The following is a 16,499-nucleotide window of genomic DNA, read 5'->3' as shown; positions in this document are numbered from 1 at the left end:
ACAACATTATCGAGGTCATTTTGCAGTTGCTCACCATATTTCAACTTATTTATTACTCTATGCAGAATAAAATCATTTGCAAAAATCCTTACCTCTGATTCCACTTCTTGACTATCATTGATATTTATAAGAAAACATAAAGGTCCAATAATACTGCTTTGAGGAATTCCCCTCTTATTACAGGGTCAGATAAAGCTTCGCTTACTCTAATTATGAGTTATATTTTCTAGAAATATAGCCACCCATTCAGTCACTCTTTTGTCTAGTCCATTTGCACTCATTTTTGCCAGTAGTCTCCCATGATCTACCGTATCAAATGCCTTAGATAGGTCAGTCATGATACAGTCCATTTGACCTTCTGAATCTAGGATATCTACTATATCTTGCTGGAATTTTAAGAGTTGAGCTTCATTGGAATAACCTTTCTTAAACCCGAACTTCTATATAACCAGTTGTTAATGTTGCAAACATGTCTTAATATAATCAGAAAGAATGCTTTCCCAAAGCTTACATGCAATGCATGTCAAACTGACTGGCCTGTAATTTTCAGCTTTATGTCTATCACCCTTTCCTTTGTACACAGGGGCTACTATAGCAACTCTCCATTCATTTGGTATGGCTCCTTCATGCAAACAATAATCAGATAAGTACTTGAGATATGGTACTATATCCCAACCCATTCTTTAGTACATCCCCTTGAAATCTTATCAGTTCCAGCCGCTTTTCTAGTTTTCAACTTTTGTATCTTACTTTAAATGTCATTGTTATCATAGGTAAATGTTAATATTTCTGTAGTGTTAGTCACAACCTCTATCTGGACATTATCCTTGTAAGCAACAATCTTTACATACTGCTGACTAAATACTTCTGCCTTTTGAATATCCTTGCATACACACTCCCCTTGTACTCAAGTATGAGGGACGAGTTCTCCACCTAATCAATACTTCATTTTACGTAGTGTCAATATTATTTACATAAAAGGACAGTACCGGTTTCAACCTGTAAATAGGTCATCTTCAGCTGTTGAAGAATCTGCTTAATAGCAACTGTACAGAATAAATACTACTAAAATCAAAATTAAACAGAATGCCATTAAAATAAACATGAGTGCCACTATTCTAAAATACTTAAGGTTAAGATATATACACATGGTACAGTTTTGGGGGTTAGAGGGCTTTTTCGCTGACCCCATAATCTCTACACATTTCAAAAATTATATTTGCTGAGGTTGGATACAATTCTAACAGTTTATCAAGAATCACTGACATTCTGGTGTCAAGTCCGAATATCTATGTTAAATGCCAGTACTATGTCCAACGGTTTTATGAGATGTTTTAAAGTACATTGTTGGGCAGCAAATAAGCGGGGACGTCGTATTCATTAGAATAAGAGGTTCAGTAACCTGTTTACAGATACATAGCTTATTCTCAGTCTATATCGATGCTGAAAAACATGTTAGTGAATGCCACTATACTAAAGAAAAAATACTTAACGTTAAGATATATACATATGGTACAGTTTTGGGGGTTAAAGGGCTTTTATCCTGGCCCCATGATTTCTACATATTTCAAAAATTATATTTGTTGAGATTGAAATTGGATACAATTCCTAGAGTTTATGAAAAACCACTGACATTCTGGTGTCAGGCTCAGATATCTAATGTAAAATTCCAACACTATGTCCAACGGTTTTATGAGATGATTCAAAGTGCATTGTTGGGCCGCAAATATGCGGGGACGTTGTGTTCACTAGAGGGAATTTTTTCTGTTATCAGTAGTGAATTGTCTTCTCTAGCCATTCTATGGGAAAATTGCATTTCTTTCTCTTCTGACAATGCATACACAGTGACAGGGGCAAAGAACGGTGTTGCCAAATTTGTGAAGGACGGGATTTCTTGCTCTTCTGACAATGCATACACAGTGACAGGGGCAAAGAACAGTGTTGCCAAATTTGTGAAAGGCGGGCATTCTTCAGTTTATATTTCAGGTTGTTCATGTCATCTCATACACATCTGTACACAGAAAGCAACAGCCCAATTACCAGTAAACAAGAACTTTTTGGTTCAGTTACATTACTATCCTGATGAGAGTTCTAAGAAGCAAAACACACTAAAAGTATACCAGGCTGTTTGTGGCACAGAGGGTCCCAAAATTTTGAAACATGTCAGTGTCCATTAGCTCTCGCTTCTCAGTCTATTAATAGAATTATTGAGCAGTAGGAAGCTTTGACATATTTTGTAGTGAGCCCTACCATAAAAATGAGAGCAACATGTAGTTTGAAACTGTAATCTTTCTTGCAGGACCCATATTCAAAACTATTTTGCTGTTTTTAACTCAGTGAATCCAGCTGTAGACCTTCTTAGAAAAAAAAATTAACAGTCTTCTAACTGACCTATTAGATTTGTTAAGCTATGTTCTTTTCAGTCAGAATCTACCTCCCTTTTGAGTGTAGAAATCAAGAAAAGGAAATATTAGAAAGTCAGTGATCGTAATTGGAGCAGAAGCCAGGGCATACCTTAAAATATCGGCAAGAGAATTGTTATGACAGCTTGCAATTACATTGTCAGGATATTTCCCCTTAATGATGAATTTGTTCAGCATGCCAAAGTTGTAGACCTTTCTCTTAGAGTGAAGGTTTCCTATTCATCCTTTGAATATTTTGTTTGAAGATTCTAGAATTCAAGGAACCGTGCGCGTAGAGGCGCGCGGCTGTGAGCTTGCATCCAGGAGATAGTAGGTTTGGAGGGGGGGTTATACAGTAAAACCTCGTTAATCAAAGTCGTTGGGATGCAAAAATCGGACTTTAAATTATGTGATTTAGAATTAACCCCCAACACGTACTTCGGAAATACCAACCCTTGCGGCCTCACAATATATTCTAAGACCCATTACTGCATGCAATTAACCTTGCTTCACAGTTTAAAGCTCTCAAATGCCATGGAAAAAATAACTATTTCCAAAATGTATCCAACAAGGTGCATTTACAGTACTCAAATAATGCACTCGGATAACTCACCAGCAAACATAACCTCACGCAATGAAATCAAAAGAAAGAAAACACGATTCAAAGACGAGGAGAAATCTATACTGGCTGCCCTGTGCAAGTGCTTTATTCATTGGATTACTGTACTGTAGGCATTTTAGATGCCTTGTGCTTGCACGGAGCTTACGTGATCCTTGGCATGGAAAGTACCCGATGCCATGCCCTTAAAACACCACGGCTAATCGAACTTTCCTATGACGAGGGGAGAAAGTCTCTCGCTTCTGTCCACATTACAACTACGGTATAGTGACTATATTTGCACGATTTCCCGCCATGGCACTTCTAAGACCCATTAATGCATGCACTCACCTTGATTCTCGGTTTAAACTTTTCAAAGGCCGTGAAAAACACTATTTCAGAAATGTATCCAACAAGGTGCATTTACATTATTCAAATAATGCACTTGTATAAAACAATGGCAAACATAACCTCACGCAACGAAAGGAAGAAAAACACGATTCAAAGATGAGGAAAAATTATGCTGGCTCCCCTGTGCAAATGCTTCATCTCTTGGATTACTGTACTGTTTGCATTTTTAGATGCCTTGTACTGGCAAGGAAAGTGCCCGACGCCCTTAAAACATTGTGGCTTTTTTAACTTTCCTATGATGGGGGAAGGAAGTCTCTCGCTTCCTTGTGCACTGCATAGCAACACAGTACATTTCCCAGCTGGCAATGCTCTCCTTTAAAACCATAAGTCCGTTTGGCCTCAGCATTTAAAAAAATAAAACAAACAATGCAGTTTCATCGGCATTGACAATAATTTTTGGTGCGTATGAATTGATTATAGGCTATAAGCGACGTTCTTTCGCCAACTGTCAGTACCGCCAGTGTTCATGGATTCTACCTCTCCACACACTGCCTGCTCCGTAATATTGTGTCGTTCCTTAAAACGCCGAATAAAAATTAATTACGATTCCGCTCGATCATAGCAGATATGAAGCACACTGTAGATACGCCGAAGTAGGTGAAAGTTACCCCTGCATGTTCCAGAAGACACGTTCTTTCTTGACGCGGAGAAATTTTGAATTTAAATTACTCTGTAAAATACAAATTTTTTTTTCAAAATGTAAAGACAGTTTCGAAATTAAAAGTCTGAATTTCGGTAATGGGACCAACATTGTTCTTCGAATTACGAATTATCCGTATTTTGAATTAAACGATTTAGATAACATGCAAAACTGTACCTCATGTTTCAGGGAACGAGAGCTGCTTCGAATTAGGCAAGATTTTGAATTAACCGATTTTCAATTATCGAGGTTCTACTGTAGTGGGATTACTGATAATCCACTTCAAAAGTTGGCACCTCTGTTAAAGAGCCTGGAGTTTGCCAAGAGTATGGCTTTTAAATTGAACCTACCTTGGACAAACTTTCTTGTTGTTCTGCAGTCGCCTTCTTCCAGTCGGTTCATGTTCATTGTGTGAAAAACTGTAATTCTGTGAAAATCTTAGCTGTCACCAAATTAAATATCAGTCATGATGAAACCAAGGAACAGACAGGCCATCGCTTAAAAAAAGAATGACAGAATCAGGCTTTTCAGTCTTGGGTTATTCACCATGTTCAGAGGTAAATAGGTTAAAATGTATGCTGACTTTCCCATGGCCAACTTTTGAGTAACCAACAGGAAAGGACTATCAGCTTCTGAATGGGCCAATGCATTAAAAATATCCACCAATGTCTCCACAGGCGCACAGTGCCAGGGAGATGCCCTATTATGTTCCGCTGTTTGCTTCCAGACTGTAGTGAAGTTGAAACTTTAAGACGTGGTGGGATTATGCCTGAAAGTTTAACTGCTTATTATCACAAGACACAATAGAATGGGAACTACATTGACCTCAAATCTGGGAATTATATGAGGAGGTCCATTTTTAATCATCTGATGTCCCCATGTGTGAAAGGCTGATATTGTTCTCTCATCAATCATCAGTCAAGCAGAGCAATGGTTCTAGACCTGTCGATGACTTCTAGACCCAACTATTAGATTTCTTCAAAAAGAGTGTCCAAGTCATTCCAAGACGCTCATACTACCAGCAAAGGAACACGGTGAAATAAACAATATAATTATCGCAAGAATAAACAGAATAAACATCCGAAATGTTTTAATCAATTAGCCATAAGTTTTAACGCAAAAATAGTGGACACTTCAAGAATACTACTATCAGTGCACACATAACATTGCAAGTTCCAATTTTTACGCTGATCAAAATTACAAAAATATTTGCAAATGACATGTCTTTTTATACTATGTAATACTTTTATAATCGAAGAAAAGAGGACTTATTTTATTATTTTAATTGTATCGTTTGTTTTAGATGGTCTGTTGAATTGGACAATTGTCACGACTGTACAATATTTCCTATTGTGATGCTTTTTAAGAACTATATTTGTAATTGTCAGCTGAGGATGACCCTTGAAGGGTCGAAACCGGTACTGTGAATGATAGTATGTAAACAAATGTATTGATAAGGTGGAGGCTTCAGAATAAATCTTATGTTGTAAATCAGTTATCACCTCAGTGCAATCTATGGTGTCTACCACACACAGTTACACCATAAGGCTGAGAGTTACTGCAAGTGATGAACTTTGGGGCCTTTGTGCATCACTTTTAGAGAATGGAAAATTCTAAATTCCCATGGAGGGAATTAGGTATTTTTCACCAATAGAGCATGTCTTTTAGAGAGTCAAAGGTGTTTCCTAAGACGGTGAAAAAGAGCATGTTTTCGCATGAAAATATTCATGTTGGTTGCATTGAATATGGTTTAATGGTGTATTCGAGCAAAATGTCCGTCCGGTAAAGTTGTGCTCATTCTGGATTCCTTTTTGGACATGAATCTACACAAAATCCCTCCTGGTGCCACAGCTTACTGTCAACCACTAGATTTATAGGGGTTTAGGGTTTAGAGTCTGAAAAGGCTTTGTATGTAGATTATTTGACACTGTTCAGTTACTGAATTTGGATATCGTTTTGGTGCAGAGGATCACCATCTTGAAAATTAAATCTCTGGCATACCGCCAACTGTTGTCTCTTTGTTTTCGTCCCATGTGACAATAGGCCTGTTACCAAAGTCAGTACTTCTCCAAAAACCCAGAAGCTTTTGAGCATCCTGTGCAATATTGTTTTGACAGTGGTGACTTAAAATGTTCCACTTGACCTTATCCTCACTTCATTGTGTGTGGTTGGAGTAGAAACGCTTTGTGCTTTTAACATTCCTACCACGAGCATCATTGTTGGAGATATTACAAGGGGTAACTTGCTTTCGACCGGGCGAGTTGGCCGTGCGCGTAGAGGCGCGCGGCTGTGAGCTTGCATCCGGGAGATAGTAGGTTCGAATCCCACTATCGGCAGCCCTGAAGATGGTTTTCCGTGGTTTCCCATTTTCACACCAGGCAAATGCTGGGGCTGTACCTTAATTAAGGCCACGGCCGCTTCCTTCCAACTCCTAGGCCTTTCCTATCCCATCGTCGCCATAAGACCTATCTGTGTCGGTGCGACGTAAAGCCCCTAGCAAAAAAAAAAAAAAAAAAAATTGCTTTCGTGTGTAATAACGTCCCTTGCTATATTGACTGACCTTTATTTTCATCATAACAGTCGTATTCTATTGCCTTTATTGACCTACGATCAATGCAGAAATTAAATTATTTCTCTTAATGCCAATACATCATCGTCGTAACTTGCTACACAATTATTAACGGAATAAGAAACATGATCAATGGCGCGGTCCCTCAGTGAGTCAACCCAGCATGCGCTGCAGTCCTGTGTAGCCAAAAGCACCAATTCAAACATGAGAACTTTAATACTTTCTGTAGCTAGCATAAGTTGATTTCCGAAAGAAATGTTTTGGCCGTTGTGTTATTCTTGGCTCATTTAACGTGTGCTCAAAATTTACGTACGATCCGTGATTCCCTGGTATGCACCCTTCCCTTGTCTGTTCAACATTTATCAAATATCTTGAAGTAATAAATAAGATTTCTAAAGATTCCTACTGTTACAAAATATGTTACAAATTGTGATTTATTTGCCTGAAGTTCACATTATAATTGTTTTCATAATGTCACTTTTGACCTTAATATTAAATATTCATGAAATTTCACTTCAGTTTACTTCTTGTTTAGGTGTGGTTTTATTCTTAATATTGCAGATGTTGAAAGCTGAGCGTGCACGCTGTAAAAGTGAACTGTCTGCATGTGAGAATGATTATCGTAGTAGGATTGCACTATTGGAACAGCAGCTACTGAAACAAAGAGAGCGAACACTCAAGCTGTTAGATGACAAAGAGCAAGAAATACGCATGCTCAAATCTACTTTTGGCATGTTCTTACCTGGAAATAATACGCAACTCTCAAATGCCGAGCAACATCTGGTAAGTGTCATTGTGCAGTTCAGCAGTTTATTGAATTTAATGTGAAAGAAGGTATAATCTGTTTACTTTTGTATCCCAGTAAGGTAGCTATTGTTATTTGTTTAATCATGATCTTGGTGGTTGCTTTTATCCTCAAGAAACACCAAAGAAGTTTATTTGCTAATAGGAAAAATGAGGCACACAGGCAATGTGAAGAGCAAGGGAGTTTGTAATTGCTTTCCTACTGAGCTTGCAAATGCTGGAACACAACCAAAATTTCTCTTATATACCCATTGGCATACAAATTTTCTAGCCCTTCGCATGCTCAGAATTAGTATTTAGCTGTTAGAGTACCAAGGAATAGGATTGAACTCCTCCCAACTCCTACTAAAGTTGCCAGGAGCATGATTGTGCTCTTGTTACCTAACCCAACCCCATGGCACTACAGCCCTGAAGGGCCTTGGCCTACCAAGCGACTGCTGCCCAGCCCGAAGACCTGCAAATTACGGTGTCAGCACAACGAATCCTCTTGGCTGTTATTCTTGGCTTTCTAGACCAGAGCCACTATCTTACGTCAGATAGCTCCTCAGTTCTAATCACGTAGGCTGAGTGGACCTCGAACCAGCCGTAAGATTTAGGTAAAAATCCCTGACCTGGCCGGGAATCGAACCCGGGGCATCCGGGTAAGAGGCAGCCATGCTATCCCTACACCACGTGGCCGGCGCGCTCTTGTTACAGGTGCCAAGTTAAACACTAATTACCAAGTATTCTTGTACTGAGGGGAATCGAAGATGATCATTGTAGAACAAGAAAGGCACGTGATTTCCATTATTGCCAATAGTTTGTCACTATGCTTTGTTGATCTGGAATTATCAGTGCTAAACCTTGTGTATACTTTATGAAGTGTCTCTGGCTTGCTTGTGAGATGGCAACAAAACGTGATGATGAGTTAGCGCAGTATTTGTACACTTTAGACTTAACTGAGAGTGGTTATGAGAATAATTTTGCAGTAAGTAACAGTGGAGTGACAGTTGTGAGCTTATGCCGGAAATTACACTTGCAAAGTGCTCCAATTTTACAGGGTGTCCCAAAAAAACTCCAGACAATGCTTAGTATGTTGTGCGGGATGGCAAACTGATCCATTTTCAAGAAGGAACCCATATCCAAAAACGCACGGCTTGGACGCTGTAGCGCATCAAATTGTGAGATGGGTGTGCGTTCCACACGTCATCAATAAACCTAACATGAGTAGCACATCGGGCTCGTTATGAACGGGGTACATCAGCGGTGCTGAGTCTCACGCACATGACCCAATACGTGTGGTTATCTTTCAAGAATTTCAATTGCTCCATGGACTCAAGTAATGAGGTCCTCTACTGATGTTACAGCAGTGTCGTATACCATACTCTTCATACTACCTACATGGAACTGTCCAGCTTCTCTTAGTCGTCTTTCGATGCCGCAAACGTGGAATGATGTGGGGTACGTCTGTTTGGAAAACGTTCCACATACAATCTTGCAGCAGCTCTACCATTGCAATTTGCCTTGCCATATGCAAGCACCATGTGATGTAGATGTTGATTCCCATAGGGAATCATTCAACAGATACAGGGTGTCCCCATAAATCACCAACAAGACTTAGTATGTTGTGCGGGATTACGGACTGATCAGTTTTCAAGAAGGAGCCCCTGTCTGGAAATGCACAGTGTGCTAAGTACCAACTGATGAGCCCAACTTAGCACACGAGGGCGAAATGCAGGCAACCAAGAATGAGTTAGCTGGAAAATTTATAATGTCCAATAACGGACCATTATATTGGTATTGCAAGCACCATGTCGGTCATTTCCGCAGCTGTGTACTGGTACATGTCACACTGCTGTTAAACAATGTTCCTGCACTGGCTGACTACAGTACACAAGTAACGCAGTAGGATGCACACCGACTGTGTGGAGGAATGTAGTGCATGCCCAGGAACGTTATTAGGCTGAAGTCATCCATCTGCAGTATACAGGTGGCTAAAGGGTTGCATACCTTCGGTATTAAGACACTAAATCGGAACAAATTGTCACAACCGTTCTCAGACTTCAATGCTCTCCAGCGCCTAAACCGTGCATTTCCAGACAGGGGTTCCTTCTTGAAAACTGATCAGTCCGTAATCCCGCACAACATACTACATTTTGTCGCTGATTTTTGGGGACACCCTGTATCTGTTGGATGATGGTCTCTGATGAAGTGTAAATATATACATTTTTTCCTTGTGTATATATGTAAATTTTCTTCAGAAAATACCACATGAAAAATCCTGTTTTGTTCCGGGTATGAGAATAATTTTGCAGTAACAGTGGAGTGACAGTTGTGAGGTTATGCCAGAAATCACACCTGCAAAGTGCTCCAATTATATTTGTTGGATGATGGTCTCTGATGAAGTGTAAATATGTACATCTTTTCCTTGTATGTATGTAAATTTGCTCCAGAAAATACCACATGGAAGATCGTGTTTTTAAAATGTTTTATGAGTACACATCATAAGACACCACACCATCCTCAGGTGAGGACGAAAATTTATTAGGTAACTTTTATAGGTCCGAATCTGAAATCTATAACCCACTTAATGTTAATTTTCAGGAAAATATGTTTTCTTCATCAAATTGTATATTAGTTAACATTATTCATTATCAGTATACCTCCAGTCGTCCTTTGAGATCAGTTTGGTGTAATGTTCTATTACCTCACTTTCTAACTGGGGGAATTTTGGTTCGTTTCTTCCAGCCTTGAAAATTGGGCATAGCATAGCATAGCCGTTAATAGGCTTGACACTAAGAGGGCTAATTTACCTGTATCACAGCTGTTTGAGGGTTCTCTAGCAAACTTTAATTTATAAAATGAAAGAATCATAAATTTTATCTTTGAATTTTTTTTTCAGTAATTTTTTCATAGTGTGAAAAATTCTAAAGAACTTAGAATGTGCAAAGCCATGAGATGTTCATAGCATTCATATCATCTAAATAAAGAGCTTTAATGAGCCCTTAGAACTGTCTAATATTGGCGCTGTGCAACATCACATTTTATCACTTTCAGAATTTTCAGATTCGTTGTTGCTTTTCGTGGATCTATCATTGTTACTATCAGTTCCTCACAATCTGACATTTCTCTTTTACTTTCATACTTGCTTCTGTTCAGATTTTCACAATTATCTCTTCTTGCTAACAGCTCATGACATGATTACTACTACTGGCCTTGAATGGAGATAGGCATATTGGGGAATTACAGTCAGTCATAGAAAATACAATACGGTCTTTCTCACAAGAAAGAGCAAATTTATCTCTTTCAAACAATGCATGTCATGCCATCTCTTTGCACAATACCTGAAATACAGGCTCATATTTGATCATGCTTCACATGGCTGAGAGCCATTTGTATACATCGTGTGTGTAAGCGAACAATTGGCTGCATGGTTTGAATCGTGTAGCTATCAGCTTGCATTCGGGAGATAGAGTTGAAACCCACTGTCAGCAGCCCTGAAGATGGTTTTTTGTGGGTTTCCCATTTTCATACCAGGCAAATGCTGGGGCTATACCTTAATTAAGGCCACAATCACTTTTTTCCCACTCCTAGCCCTTTCCTACCTCATTATCACCATAAGACCTATCTGTGGGTAACGTAAAACAAATTGTAAAAAAAAATGATATTTAAAAAAATTGTGTCGCACACGCTACCGCACAGCTCCGAGCTGTAAGTATATGCCAGTGAGTTAACACAGCACTCGCCAAGCATAACCCAGACCTCAGCATCTATCTGAACTATGACTGGGACAAAAATATTAAGAAGAACTGCATTTTCATCTCGCTTGTATCAGTTGGCAAATGTAAAAGCACTACTTCCATCAAGACATGGTAATGAGCAGAAGGTAGCTCTCTATCCAAGGTCAGGGTTTTAACTATTATGGTTGAAGAATACACTGTTCATCATGAATACAGATTGATAGATTATAGTGCTTCAGTAAGCAATTAACTCCTACTCATTTATTGCTGCACTCGCTATTACGCAGCACATGCAAGGGTATCAGCATTGTTGCACTGCATGTAGAAGGGTGGGATTGTATAACTTTTTATCTGCAGGATGAATTGAACCAACTTTTATGTATAAAATATCAAAGGAAGCTAAGAAGGATAGGAACACACAAAAGAATAAATGCTATGGGCAGAGAAACAACTGAAAGGAAAGATATAGGCATGAAAACAAAAAGGCAAACACAAACTCCTTATCTTCCCCGACTGCCATTTTTCATAGATCTACTTCCCTTCGTTAATCCCTGTTCTTCCAGATCTACATCTTCTCAGCGTTCAACAAATTCTATTTTGGTTCCTAGCTTCATCCGGAAAGTAGACATGCACACTCTTTGAAGGGGCCATTGTTTAAAGGTCTTCCTCCTTGAAGAGAGAAATGTGTGGTAAGGAGAAAGCTGGGAAAGTAACAATAAAAGGAGGACCATACAGGTGTTAGAAAATAAGGAACAGAGGACACAGTACATATGTCTTTTCAAGAATTTGTTTCAAGAGATAGTTAGGCTAATATTATGAGGGAATGTATTGGTTTCTACACATATGCAAAAAAAAAAATCTTCCAAAAACTATGTTCTGTTTTCATTGAATTAATAGTTTCATGGAAAGGAACTAACAAGTGACAAATAAGGTAATATAGAAGGTAAGAATATGAATAGGAACACATAAGACAACAACTCAAAGACAGGTCAGTATCAGAAGAGGAATCAAGGAACGTAAAAGAACAACTACAATCTTCAAACTCTGTCATCTTGAAATAGGTTCTCTCCTCATAAATCTCTCTTCATCTTACATCCAGTTTGTTTCTCACCCCGCTGAGCTCATTTCTGCTCCCAGCTGCATTACTTATGGAGAGGTCATAAGGATGGATCTTCAGTCTTGCCATGAACCTACAACGCTGGTGTAGCAGGGGGAGAGGTGATACTCCCACGTGGCACGTCCCAGATGGCGGATAGACGGGTCCTAACCGACTTGCTGGCGGACTTGAGGGAAATAAAATACCTCTCACGGACCAAACACACAACCCCCTGTGGGTGGGGAATGCAGACGAAGAATACACCCATGGAATCCCCTGCCTGTCGTAAGAGGTGACTAAAAGGGGCAACCAAGGGATGATTGTCTTAAAACCATGAAACTACTACCACATGGGGAACACCATAGGTTGCTTTTACTTGTGCGTAGTACCACTATGTTAGGTACAAAATAGGTTTGTGATTAGTAGCAACAGATTTGCGTTGCCGGCTTTTACAATTCCTGTGATTAGTACCACTTTAGGAGCGACACCTTGGTTCTGGCTTGCCTGTGATTAGTACCCACTATATAAGGAACACCACGGGATAGTAAGAGTCCCTGTGGTTAGTACACGTATGTGATGAACACCATAGGTTTGTGTTGCCTGTAAATGGCGCTGCAGTGTGTGAAAGACCATAGATCTGTATTACATGTGCGAATTTCATTACCTGTGAGTAGTACCATAATGTGTGGAACACCACGAGTCTTCGGTACTTTTGATTAGTACCGCAACATGACAAATACCATGGTTCTACTTTCCTAGCAATAAGTACCATTATGAGGGGATTATAGATTTTGGACTCCTTTAGATTACAAGCATCATCGATTCAGTATTATGCTATATTAGCAGTCCCTTGGTCAGTTTCTGTGAATGTGGGGCATTGCGGGCAGGATCCACTGATTGTTTTAAATTCATATCCATCCATTCATTCTTCATCCTCACATTTTGAATTCTGATCAGTGGAGGATCTTGGACTTTTAATTTGTCATTACATTTCGTACCATTTCATACACTGATTTGGTGCAGCACTCCATGCCACCCTATCCTGTGTTAACCTTTTCATTTCTATGTAACTACTACATGTTTGTCATATTCATACCTTGGTCTACCCCTGCCATTTTTACTGCCTACACTTCCCTCAAAAACTAACTGAATAAGTACTGGATGTCTTAAGATGTGTCCTATCATTCTACCTCTTCTTCTGGTCAAATTTTACCAAATCGTTCTCCTCTCACAATTCCATTCATTATCTCTTTGTGATTAAATGTACCCATCTCACCTTCAGCATTCTTCTATAACACCACATTTCAAAATCTTCTATTCTCTTTCTTTCTGAGCTAGTTATCTTCCATGTTTCACTTCCATACAATGTTACACACCAGACAAAAGTCTGCAGAAACATCTTTCTAATTCCTATATCAATGTTTGAAGTGAGCAAATTTATTTTCTTAAGAAAGGTTTTCCTTGCTTGTGCTAGTCGGCATTTTATGTCCTCCTTACTTCTGTCATCGTTAGTTACTCTACTAACAAAGTAACAATATTTGTATAACGTACTTCCTTTAAGTCTTCATTTCCTAATCTTATATTTTCTGCATTACCCAACTTCATTCGACTGCACTATTTATTTATTTATTTATTTATTTATTTATTTATTTATTTTTGTTTCCATTTTGCACTCCTTCTCCATGACTGTGTGCATACCATTCAGGAGTTTCTCCAGATCTTCTGCAGACTCAGATGAAATAACAGTATCATCGGCAAATCACAGAGTTTTGATTTGCTGTCCTTGGATTGTGATTCCTTTTCCAAATTCCTCTGATTTCCTTTACCTCCTGTTCTATGTAAACATTGAACAGGAGAGGGGACAAACTGCAGCCTTGTTAGTTATGTAGAAATTAAAAGGTTAGCACAGGATAGGGTGGCATTGAGAGGTACATCATAACTTGCTTACATAATCTTAACAGTACTTTAATCCAGCTTTAGGCCATATGTTGTAAACAATTCTATTAAAACTATTGTTTTGATACTTTTTCAAAACTGTATGAATTGCTTTAAATTCAGGAAACAGCTATGGGAGGATCAGACGATGTGTTGAAGAATCTTTCCCAGTTCAGTCTTGGACCAACTGGTGGTGGTGAAAGCCCTCATATGCTACATTATGCCCATGAGTTGGCACGACGTGATGTGGAGATATCTACATTGCGTAAGACAAATCACAAACTTGAGACCACAGTCCGGGAACTTCAGCGACTTTCAACAACAGAACAAGAGCGACATCAAGATCGAGTTAACGAGCTGAATGAAGAAATTGCCAGGTTAGTTAAATACATGTATAAAATATTTCAAATACTCGTGTATACCATCACCATCTCATTTTCAACAATCAACAAGGATTTAGTCATTTTTTTCTTCTTCTGTGAATCTGTCTTGAGACAGGTATCAACTGGACATCCTCCATGATTCTCTGTCCTGAGCATCTTGCTTCAGTTGTTCATAGCTACTCCCTTATTTGACATCTGTTAACATTCGAAACCTTCTTCTTCCTTTTCCTTTTCTTCCATCTATTTTTCCCTCCCTCACCCTCTGTTGAAGACAATTTTTACATAATATGTGACCCAACTAGGATATTTTCCTCTTCCTTGTCATTTTCATCAAGTGTCTCTTTTCTTCTACTTTTTTTAGCACTTTATCCATTCTTCTCCACAACCATATTTCAAAACTTTCCAATTACTTCGTTTCTTTCTTAATGTCCATGTTTCAGTTCCATATGACACTACACTCCACACAAAACACTTTGCAAACCTCCGTCTTGAATCAGTAAGGATTGTCTTAGCTGTCAGAAGCCCTCTCACCTTTCCAAAAGTTTCCTTTCCCATATATATTGTGCTTCTTATTTCTTCTATACAGCTTCCATTCCATGTTAACAAACTTCCCAAATATTTGAACGACTTTACTTGTTCCAGTTTCTTTCCCTCTTAGTGTTATATTAACAGCAATCTCCTCCTTTCCTATTCTCTTCACCTTAGTCTTCCCAATGTTGATCTTCATTTTGAACTCTTTGCCCACTCTCTCAATTTTTTCAACGTGACTTGCAGATCTTTTTTCTGATTCCGCAAATATCACCACGTCATCTGCATATTTTATGGTCTCTTTTGGTTCTCCACCCACTAAAACACCTTGCTTTTTCCAGTTTTTCGGCATATACATCGAACAGAGCTGGTGACATGCAACATCTCTGTCTCACTCCTCTTCCAATACTCACTTCTTCTGTTTCATATTCATCTACTCCAACCATCACTTTCTGATTCTTCTACAACTCTTTTATCATTCTTCTGTCTTTCCAGTCTACACCAGTATCTTTCAGAATCCTCATCAGAATACACGAGTTCACACATTTCCCTATTCACTTCTTACATCCTTTCTGCAAATCATCCTTAGTTATCCAATTGTATCATTGGTTCCTCTTCTCCTCTTCTCCAAACAGGTCATCTCCCATATTCTCCTCTATTTTCTTTTCTGTTCTTCTCAGCACTATCTTGGTTGTTGCCTTAGTAACATGACATATAAAATTAACTGTTCTATAGTCTCTACATTGTTTAGCATTGAATTTCTTTGGTAAGGGAACCAAAATAGTCCTAAGAAGATTTTGTGGCCAGATACCTGTGTTGTATATTGTGTTCACCAGATTGGTCCATCTAACTATTCCTCCATTCCCTGAAGCCTTTAATGATTCAGATGATATCTAGTCACAGCCCATTGCTTTCCTTTCCTTCAGGTCCTGAATTGCCTTCTCCACTTCCCATTTTTCTATCCTTGGTCCTCTGGATTCTTAATCATAATCCTGCACATTCTCCAGTATCATTGTTCCGTGATCAGCTTGATGATCATATAAACAAAAACAATCCCCATGACACTACAGCCGGTGAAGGGCCTTGGCCTACCAAGCAACAGCTGCTCAGCCCAAAGGCCTGTAGATTACGAGGTGTTGTGTGGTCAGCACGACAAATCCTCTCAGCCGTTATTCTTGGCTTTCTAGACCAGGGCCACTATCTCACAGTCAGATAGCTCCTCATTTCTAATCACATAGGCTGAGTGGACCTTGAACCAGCCTTCAAATCCAGGTAAAAATCCCTGACCTGGCCGGGAATCAAACCCGGGGCCTCCGGGTAAGAGGCAGGCACGCTACCCCTACACCATGGGGTCAGCTTGATGATCATATAGGTCTTTTATATATTCCATCCACACATGTTTACTTTCTTCTAA

General features: G+C 39.1%; 2 protein-coding genes across 4 annotated transcripts in view; one reads left to right on the top strand and one right to left on the bottom strand.

The window, feature by feature from the left end:
- The window catches only part of LOC136858123 (protein arginine methyltransferase NDUFAF7 homolog, mitochondrial), a 213,448-nt gene that overhangs the window by 34,442 nt on the left and 162,507 nt on the right, over positions 1 to 16,499 (bottom strand). The window lies entirely within an intron of this gene.
- Positions 1 to 16,499, top strand: part of GCC88 (GRIP and coiled-coil domain containing 88 kDa) — a 119,050-nt gene that overhangs the window by 82,254 nt on the left and 20,297 nt on the right. For all 3 annotated transcript variants that reach the window (XM_067137432.2, XM_067137431.2, XM_067137433.2), the window contains 2 exons: positions 7,182 to 7,403; positions 14,298 to 14,551. In XM_067137432.2, coding sequence (XP_066993533.2) covers positions 7,182 to 7,403; positions 14,298 to 14,551 — 476 coding nt within the window. The remainder of the gene's footprint in view (positions 1 to 7,181; positions 7,404 to 14,297; positions 14,552 to 16,499) is intronic.

Source organism: Anabrus simplex, chromosome 1 (assembly GCF_040414725.1).
Source record: "Anabrus simplex isolate iqAnaSimp1 chromosome 1, ASM4041472v1, whole genome shotgun sequence".
NCBI lineage: Eukaryota > Metazoa > Arthropoda > Insecta > Orthoptera > Tettigoniidae > Anabrus > Anabrus simplex.
Note: the sequence above shows the minus strand (reverse complement) of the source record. Positions and strands in the feature narration are given on the sequence as shown.